The sequence below is a fragment of the Salvia miltiorrhiza genome, unplaced genomic scaffold (assembly GCF_028751815.1).
Source record: "Salvia miltiorrhiza cultivar Shanhuang (shh) unplaced genomic scaffold, IMPLAD_Smil_shh original_scaffold_259, whole genome shotgun sequence".
Taxonomy (NCBI): domain Eukaryota; kingdom Viridiplantae; phylum Streptophyta; class Magnoliopsida; order Lamiales; family Lamiaceae; genus Salvia; species Salvia miltiorrhiza.
The window spans coordinates 163,564-173,494 of NW_026651511.1; the positions used below are offsets into that span (position 1 = coordinate 163,564).

The 9,931-nt window shown below is 41.4% G+C and overlaps 1 protein-coding gene across 1 annotated transcript; it reads left to right on the forward strand.

Moving 5' to 3' along the window:
• The first annotated feature begins 7,390 nt into the window (after nt 1-7,390).
• Nucleotides 7,391-9,372, forward strand: LOC131003683 (uncharacterized). Its single transcript, XM_057930231.1, has 2 exons — nt 7,391-7,851; nt 7,939-9,372. Exons 1-2 carry the CDS (start codon nt 7,410-7,412, stop codon nt 9,207-9,209), a joined length of 1,713 nt encoding a protein of 570 aa, XP_057786214.1. The 5' UTR covers nt 7,391-7,409; the 3' UTR covers nt 9,210-9,372.
• The last annotated feature ends 559 nt before the right edge of the window (nt 9,373-9,931 follow it).

The following is a 9,931-nucleotide window of genomic DNA, read 5'->3' on the forward strand; positions in this document are numbered from 1 at the left end:
TTCTTGTTTGGGGGTGAAAAATGAGAGTTATGTGATGTGTATTGATGTTTGATATATGTTGTGAAATATGTGTCATGAGATGTGAAACTTTGATGGAAGTTAGTTTACCCCAAAAATGGTAACTTTTGAGTTAATGAGTTAAATGATGAATTGATGATATAAATGAGTCTATGAGGTGTAGATGATGATGATTGATGGATTAATTTAAGTATATGATGTCAATTGGAGTTTTTGATGTGGGTTAGTTTGCTAAAATTAGGGATATGTGTATATATGCCCCTATTTGTGAATTGATGGTTTTGATGTGAGATTAATTGGTTAAAAATGAAAGATCTATGAGTAGATTAAAGATTTGTATGTGTTTGTAAAAATTTCAAAGAGTTAGTTAGTAAAAATTAGGACTTTTTAGTCTATGTGTTATTTAAGTGTTTTTGCTTGGGATATATGTTTTTAAGCATGATAGTAGTGTCTTTGTATTTTTGATTAAGTCTATTGTAGGCTAAATAAAATTTTGGCTAAGTTTAGTTTGTATGAGTCTTGAGTTTTGTATGAGGTGAGTTTGATGCTTGACAAAATGAGGTTTATTTGCTCTATGATCATTATGAGAATTTTATCCATGTTTTGCTAAGAGTTTTATGTTGATACATGGATTTTCATAAAAATGTAATAAATATAGTTTTTATGATAAAAAGAGAGTAAATATGAGAATAATGAGTTATATGATGTAAATGATCATATTTGAGTATTTGAGAAATTTCGAGCATGAAATTGAGAAGGAATTTGTTAGATATGTTCGTTGAAGTGTTTTCTATGAGATTTGAGTGGATGATGTAAGAGAAGAGTTGAGATTGAGTATTACGAGTATTTTGATGTATTTGAATGTTTTTAAGTGCTTTAAGTGCTTAAAATGAGTTTTGATGTGTTTGCTTTGTTTAAATGTTGAGTTGAGCATGTTTGCTTGTGTGTATGTTTCGGAGTCGTTTTTCACGACCCACTGACCTACTGTTTTCGAGGGGTTCTTGATACCCAAATGCCCTGAAAATTTTATGGTAGGTATTTGCGAGAGTCTTGAGCACACCGGTAACATTTCAAGTCATTTGGACTTCGTTTGCTATTTTTATAAAATGTAAAACTAAAACTGCTACATTCTGCCGAATTGTTCGGTGAGTAGCCAATAGAGTCGTCGTTTCCAGTAGCTTTCCTTAGCTTTCTGGAACCCAAATTTTTATGGTTGAGACCTGAGTGTCCTACCTAAGTACCCACAAAATTTCAGACCGTTTTGACAACGTTTACTATTTTTCAAAAATCAAACTTTTCGGTTGCTAAAAACTGCCGAATATGGTAGACTGTAGTAAAACAGTCATATCTCCTAAAATACTTGGAGTTTTTGATCCTACTTTTTTTTAAATGAAACTAGACTCGAAGAGGTTTCTTTTGGTATGAGTTACGACCCCAGGAGAGTTCTGTAAAGAGTCTGGTGAGGTTTTAAAGTTGAGTCAGTGCAGAGTAAAGCTTGTTTTCGACTTGTCTATGTGTGTTTTTAATATGCTTAAGTGTTTATACTTGTTTATGTGCTTGTTTGCTATAAGTTTGAGTCGAGTTGAGAGTTAAGTCGAAATTGGACGTGTGAATCCTTAGAAGCCAAGTATACCTAGGGATTGAGTTTTAACGGGTAAATAGATGTTGAGTGAGAAGTTAGAGTAAAGAAGAGATTGGATTTAGAATTTGAGTTTCTGACTAAGGTTTGTTTTATCACATGAACCTTCGATGACGATGACGATGTGATGATGACATATGAAGGCCCGAGCGAGACGAAGAAGTAAGTTGCCTGATTTCTTTCCAGAATAAGCGAAGGACTTCAGGTGGGCAATATTTTGAGTATACAAATATTATCCGAGCTTTCTAAAATGATTTAATGATATAATGATGTTATGAGATTAACAAATGTTTTGAGATAAATGATATTTGAGAACTGTTTGACTTGCCAATTTTTTTTATGTTGAGCTTGTGTGTTACCCTCTACTGATGAGACGAATTCGGTCCTGCCACAAGTGGGATTTTGTGCACAGAGGTGACTGTGAGCCGTCTTCGGGTCGGCCGGTCACGGTACTTGAGAGGGAGGCCTACTTCTCAGTACCTTAATTATGATGATGAGTTGTAGATGCGGTACATACATGATGATTACTTTGTCTGCAGACACTTATTTATGATGTTGATTATGAAAACTGCATGCACAGATTCATTTACGCTAACTTTATTTCTGTGTGTTGCTGAGATGTGGCAAGTTTCAAACCTATAGCTCTAAGAGCATCTTTCTTGTATTTCGGCATTTGCCCACTGAGTATTATGTACTCACGCCCTGCATGTATTTCTAAATGTGCAGGCTAAGCTGGGAGTGAGATTGGACTGGTGCTGATGGGGGAGAGTTTCAAATGATGTAAATTAAATTACTATTTTGCCTCTATGATAATAGAGTCTTGATGTTTGAATTACTTAGTTTCTTTTGAGATCAAGCAATACACTCACGGTTATGTGTCTTCATACATATAATCGGTTCGCCTTTTGCTGCGACACTCTGCAAATTATGCTTCCTTATGAAAAATGAACTATACGCGTTTTGTTTTTGTTCGTGAAATTCCTAATAATTAAAAAGTTATGACAATGTTGACGATTTTACCCTTGGGCTAATTTTATAAGATTTTCCTTAGCATGCTTTTACGTGAGCTTCCGCATGACGTTCACCTAGTTCTTCTTATCTTTTATTCTTTAAAAATAGTCGTATCGATACTCGTACCCCACTATTACTAGTGTCGGGTTTTCGGGCTGCGACATCGGGGCTTTTCAGCGTTGTATTGGGTGCAGAGAGAGCCCCAAAACTTCACCCCTTTTTGGTCGACACCCACCACAGAGTCGTGGGTGTGCTCGAGATACAAACGGCAAATTAGTACCGTTTCTTGCGGATAATAGTTGCTACGTTTGTTGGCCGCCGGCATAGAAGCAATCTCCTCCACGTCGGGCTCGGGGTCGGCAACGGCGGCAAAGCGGGGGTTCAAATTGGTGGCCGCCGCTTGAAAGGCATTCGATTCTTGCGTGAACGGCGAGAATCCTTGCCTGGAAGCATTTGATTCGCCGGGGGATGGATTTTGAGGGTGGTCACGCCAATAGTTGCTCCAATCGCCTTCCATTGCTATTTGTTGAAATAATATAAGTAGAAGATGAAGAAGAAAATGAGGAGAATGATGAATGCTTTTGGTATTTGTTGATATATATTACTCCCTCCGTCCACGAAATAAAGGCCTACCTGCCAAAACACGGGTTTTAAGAAAAAGTGTATTTTTATTAGTTGAGTGGAGAAAGGGTCCCACAAAATGTATTGTTTATTAGTTGAGTGGAGAAAGGGACCCACCAATTAATGTATTGTTTATTAGTTGAGTGGAGAAAAAGTATAGTGGAGAAAGGGACCCACCAATTAAATATGAATAAAAACTTTCCAAAAATAGAAAGTAGAAAGTAGGCCTTGTTTTTGTGGACATCCCAAAAAGGCAAGTAGGCCTTTATTTCGTGGACGGAGGGAGTATTAAATTGAGATTTAATATAAAAGAAAATGAAAAAATCCCTTGAAAGCACAAAGACGCAGACTAAGGGCACGAAACTCGAAAGGAGATCGTAAAACTAAAAAAGACTAAACAAAAAACAACTCAATCAGGAAAATCTTCCATTTCATCCGACCAATGTCCATGAACAACATTATTCATTGCACGCATACTTGGACTATTGCTATGATCAACCACGAAGTCTCTCGGCTTGTAACCCATTTCCCCCGCATTCCTGAGACGACTTTTAATGCTACCTTCCGGAGCTGTATACACAGGCTCCTTGCTCATGCCTTTTCCCGATCCCTTTGGACGACCACGTCCTCGTTTTGGCTCAGAGAGCAACTGCATCCCTTGATTAACTTGCTCCTCTAACCGACTAATACGATTAGCAATATCCCCCGGAACAGGAGTGGACTGCCTATCAAAACCAACCCCATGGCGATCCCCCGGCTGCTGAATAACCGGCGAAATAACCTGCTGACTCTCTACAGCCGCAGACTGCTGCTCCTCCAAACTACCAGCCTGTCCTCCAGCCTGTTGCCGTTCTGCAGTCTGTCTCCCAGCCATATGTATCTCATCAACAACTCCTCCACCCTTTCCTGGAGTATGAACTTCGTCATCATCCGATTCATGAAAAACCTCTTCAACCTGTCCTTCCTCTAGTATAGCTGAGCCATCTTTATCCAAATCAGGCCCTCGAATGTCCTCTTCTTGGTTGTCTAGAACCGCAACCGATTTTGTTTCCCAACGTCAACCATCTCACGATGCGGTTTAGGCCTCCAGTTATTGCGTGGTTTAACATTCTGAAATTCATCACGATCTTTCGTATGCTTTTCCTCATTCACCGTATGCTTTTCCTCATTCACCACTACTGCTCGAGACACCTCTAATTTTTTAGTTTTCTTACACTTGTCCATTGTATGCCCCGTGATCTTGCATTAATTTGTAACAAAACAACGGAAGTTTCTCGAATCCAAACTCGACGTTAAAGGATTTGTCGGGACAATCAAAGAGAGCAAATTCCGGCAAAGGAAGGGCCAAATCAACCTCTATCAAAACTCGGGCATAATGCCCGAAAACTCCGGCCGCCGTATCCCCATCCACCTTAAGAGGCGTTCCAACAGCTTTCCCAATAGTCGTGATAATCTCAGTTGTCCAGTACTCCACGGGCAAACAATAAATGCGCGTCCACACCTGGCAAAGAGAAGAGATTTCTTTGTATGGATCAAAATGTCGAACCCATTCTCGAATTCTCAAGGCGCCATACGGCAAATCCCAAACCGCACGTTGTTTCACTTTATCTTTATCCTCAGCAGATGCAAAACGAAAAATATAGAAACCCTTGCTCATAGGAATTATTTGCCACTCAGAGGCAACGCTCCATAAAACTTGGAGCTCCAACCGAATCTCCTCAGTCAATTTAGGCTTATCGCCTTTGCGAAGATAAAGCCGCCCTATGACGGCATGCTCAAAATCTCTAACACGATGTTGATACATAGAAGCAGGAATAGAAATAGTAATAACCTCGCCATCAACGATCGGGTCAGGTGTATTGAGACGATGTACCAAAACATCAGGCCTACGGGTTCGAGACCTTGGACGAGAGATGTCCGCATAAGAACAACCATCCTTACCTGCAACAAAGGCGGCAGTAGGAGTCTCTTGTTGACGACCTTCGCTGTGAAAGTTCGGAGACACCCTAGGCGACAGTTGGCGTCTATGGCTGGGCGAGGAAGGAGGCGAAGTAATGCTGCCATGGCTGGGCAAGAAAGCCCTAGGTGAGGGACCACGCCGGGGCTGGGAGAAATTAGAAGACACCGGTGGGAGGTTGAGGCCGGATTTGTCCGGAGTCGTCAGTAGATCGCCGCGCACAGACGCGGACGGAGAGACGCCGGACTTGTCCAGAGGCATCCGGCCATCGCGCGCTGCAGAAACAGCACCGCCGCTGGGGAGGGGAGGAAAGATCTCCATCGCTCCAGAAGGAGAGATGTGGCCGGACATCGAGCGGCCAGCGCCGTCGGATGGCTGCGGCGCAAGAGAGGTTGCTAGGGCTCAAAAATCCCCAAATTTTGTTCTCAGATCAGGTATTTGTTGATATATATATAGGTGCTAAGAATTAAAAAAAAAAGCAACGAATAGATGTCAACGGTAGAAAAAAAAAACGGCTTCTGCCGATTTATTTAAATTTTAATTTTTTTTTCAATTTTCCTATTTTTTTTTTGGTTTGAAAAGGGGCGCGTGTCAACACGCCCCCTCCTTCGCTCCCGTTCGCTGCTGGTGCGTTCCATCGCCCCACCCCCATTGCACCCGGGTGCAGCAACGCCGGCGGGTGCGATAGGCCGGGTTCGATCCCGCCATTGCACCCGCCGTTGTTGATGCTCTTAGAAATATATAAATAAATAAGAATGAATGAGAATTGAGTAAAATTAGAATGAAGTGATTATATGATGCTACGTAGGATAAGATTTATTTTTCTATAATATATGTAGGATTCTTATTTCTTACGAAATATAACATTTTTAGTAGAATTCATCTGTATACATAAATAAAACACAAAGTAAAAGTATGCTTGCATCTATTATAACAGTGATGGACAATATATGATGCATATTATTTAGGAGAATTAAATATTTATACTAGTATTTACACTCGTGCAATGCACCAAAAATATTTTTATATTTTTGTATTTATATAAAATTGATACTAAGAGCATCCACATCACCCTCGTTTGTGTGCCGAAGCGTGCCAACACGCGTGAAACTCGCCGCGCTGGAGTGTTGCTGTAGCTCGTGTTGGGCACGGAAGTTGGTGACAGGCACGGAGAGGAGGAAATGCATTCCCGTGCAAATACGTGTGGAAAATAAAATAAAATAAAATAAGAAAAAAAAAACAAAAAGAGAGGAGAAAAGAGTAGGGAAGAAGAAGATAAAAGAAAAGAATGAAGAAGAAAATGGTGGGCGGCTGGGGAAGAAGAAAAACAGGGGTGGGGCGGTAGGTTGAGTAGGTTTTTAATATCTTGTGCTTTTTTTAAATATCTTTTGGATTTTTATTTTTTTTTAATTTTAAAATCTAAAACTTTTTAATTTTTTAACTTTTTTTACCTAATTTTTAATTATTGTAATATTTTTATTTATTGTATTTTATTTTAATTAATGTAATGTTGAAATTTTAATTTTAATGAAATATTGAATTTTAATATAAAAGAGTGAAATTATCTACTGCAGTTCAACACTTTTGTTCCGTTACCTTCTTCGTCGTCCACCAATCTCTCTCTCTCTCTCTTCCTCGACGATCTCAACATCGTCCTTGCTGCCCTAGATATTCATATTTTGTGATGTGACTAATCCGGGGGGCGGAGGATGATCTGGGTTTAGCGGGCGTTTGACCACCCCGCCTTCGCTGATCTGCCACCAGTCCGGCGTTGCTCGCCGCACGCCGCTGAACTGAGATCTGCCGGAAACGAGATCTTTTGAACTGAGATCTTTTGGCTTCTAAATCTCATCCTCGGAAACGAGATCTGCCGCTGAACTGAAACGAGATCTGCCGCTGCTGCTGCTGTGTTCAGATCTGCCACCAGCCCGGCGTTGCTCACCACCAGCTGCTGCTGCTGTGCTGTGCTCAGATCTGCAGAGAAATCCTCGCATTCTTGGCAGCGCCGCTTTCAGGCCTCTCCGTGCCGCCGCCCTTGCCGGCTTGCTCAACCTTCTTTTGATGCGCCGCCGCCCTCCCAGACTCGCCCAGCCTTCCCCGTCGCCTCGCCTTCCATCATCCGGCTGCTCTGCGTAGGCTGAACGCTCAAGCGCCGAGTTTCCGATGGCTACGACGGCAGAGTTCTCCGGCAATGTTTCTCCACGAACATCGGGCGCGTCTCCCCAGCAGCGTCCCCCGAATGTTCTTTCTCCCCAGAAGTTCCCTCACCCTGCTGCTCTTCGTGAGGCTGAAGACTCCAGCGCCGATTTTCGGGTTGCTGCGCCGATTGCTTCCGCTCCGACATCAGACAAAGGAGCCCTCAATCTCCCCTTGGTTTCTGCAAATTTTGAACAACATTTCAAACCCTCGAATGGGGTTTCTAAGCAAAACTTTCAAGTTAATCTCAGGAGCACGGTGGATGTCCCTGCTGCACCTGTTTCTGTGAATTCAACTGAACAACAGAACGTTTCATACGCTCGGATTACTGCCCCTCCAACGGTTCGACAGCCGGATTTACCAGCGCATAATTTTCGTGCCCTCCGTCCGGTTAGGCATGGTGATCAAGGTACTCTTGTTATACCACGTGATATTCAGGATTCTCAATTGAAGAAGTTTAAGCATGCTCTTATAGGCAGACTTTTGTTAAATAAAGGCGATAAGCCGAGGCAATCTCGTGAGTTAAAGGCGGAACTTCAATCGCTTTGGAAAATTTCTTCTCCCTGGCACTTGATGCCTATGGGAAAGGGTTACTATACTCTTAGATTTCAGTCGCAAGAGGATAAAGCCACTGCCAAAGCTAATCTTTTATGGAATTTATCTGTTGGATCGCTTCGGTTACGTGATTGGGTACGTTACTTTAATCCCTACAAGGAATCTTCTTCTCTCGCTCAGGTGTGGGTTCGGATTTATTATTTGCCTGTGGAGTTTTGGCATCCTGAAATTATTTCGGGTATTGGAAGTTGGCTTGGACAGCCGCTGAAAATTGATGGAAATTCTTTGACTGAAGATGTAGGACACTTTGTGCGTATGTTGGTTGAAATTGATTTGGCACAGCTTTTGCCGATGAAGCTTAATATTGATGGAGGGGACAACGAGTTTTCAGTGGAGTTCAGTTATGAATATATACCTATTTTTTGTCATCGATGCAAGATTACGGGCCATTCGATGGAGAAATGTCGCAAGGGTGACAAATCACAGGGAAAGACAACAGATGAGGTGGAAAAGAGGGACAACGGACCGGAATGGCACGCTATCGGGAAGGCGGTGGTACAAGCTTCGGTGTTGAATAACACTAAGGCTTTGGAAGCGGTAGATAATAATGACTCTTCGGATCATTTGCAAGTTACATCTGTTAAAGCTGTTGAGGTGAAGTCTGCTCTGACGGAGCGTGCTCAAGTTGAGCAGACCACGGGAGAGCAGAAGTCTGGGAATTCCTTTGCCCCTTTGGTGACGACGGAGCAATCAAGCGAGATGGCTGACCTAACAGTTTACGGGCCGGATACGGCTGTTTTGAAGCAGATTATTCAGCCAGCTAATAGTGACGAGGAGGTGGACGAGGATCTTGAGATGGAGACCCCGTCTGGGAAGAATGTTAAAGACTCTCCTACTCCAGATTTTGCAAGTCGTATTAATCGGTTAGAGGAGCAGGTTAGCCAGGGAATACAATTTCTTGTTGACCAAGCACCGCCTAAACGACGGGGACGTCCTCCAAAGGGTATGGAGCGCCCGCGCGTCCAACAACCTTTGGAAGATAGCATAAAGAATCGACTCCGTCATGCGGAGGAAATGGGTTATAAGCCGAGGGAGTTTGTTATAGATAATAGCAGAAGTGCTAGTATCTGTGCTATGAATAATATCTCCAAAGGACGTTGGTCGGATGAAATGGAGATGGACGACTTCTGCAACAACATGGATCATTCTTGAGATTGAGTTTCTGTACGCTGAAGTTTTAGGCTTCTTGCGTTTCCTCTTTTTTGTTTTTTTCTTTCTTTTGACAAGCTCCTTCTCGAGCCTCGGGCACCTTGTTTGCGTACTTGTGCTTTCACTGGTTTTTCCTTTATCTTTTTAATAAAACTACAATTTAATAATATAAAAGAGTGAAAATAGGATTAAATGGAAATGAAGATTATATCGCCTCTTATCGAGTCAACGCACTGGAGAGGGGAGGCGCTAAAGTGGGGACCCACCTTTTAGCGCCTCCCCTTAGCATCTTCCACTGTAGATGCTCTAATTCAATGATCATATTTATAAATATAATAAAATATTAATTTTAACTAAATATATTTGAACTAAATATCTCAAAAATAAAAAATTAAAGAAAACTTCACAATGATAAAAATTGATATTATGAAAAGGCAAAAAAAAATTAAAAAGTAGTAATAAATACTCCCTTTCCCTCCATCCTTTAAAAATAATCTTAGTTTTTCTTTTTGGGTGTCCACAAAAAAATAGTCATATTCTATTTATGCACACTACCCCATAATATAGTATCCTATATATATTAACTTATTTACCTATTCTACCAAATGGTGGGACCCTGTCTCCATTCATAATATAATTAATTATCATTATTAACACTACTTTATGGTGGAACCATTTTTCAACTCATAACATATTTAACCAATTTTATTAAAATCGGTGCAACT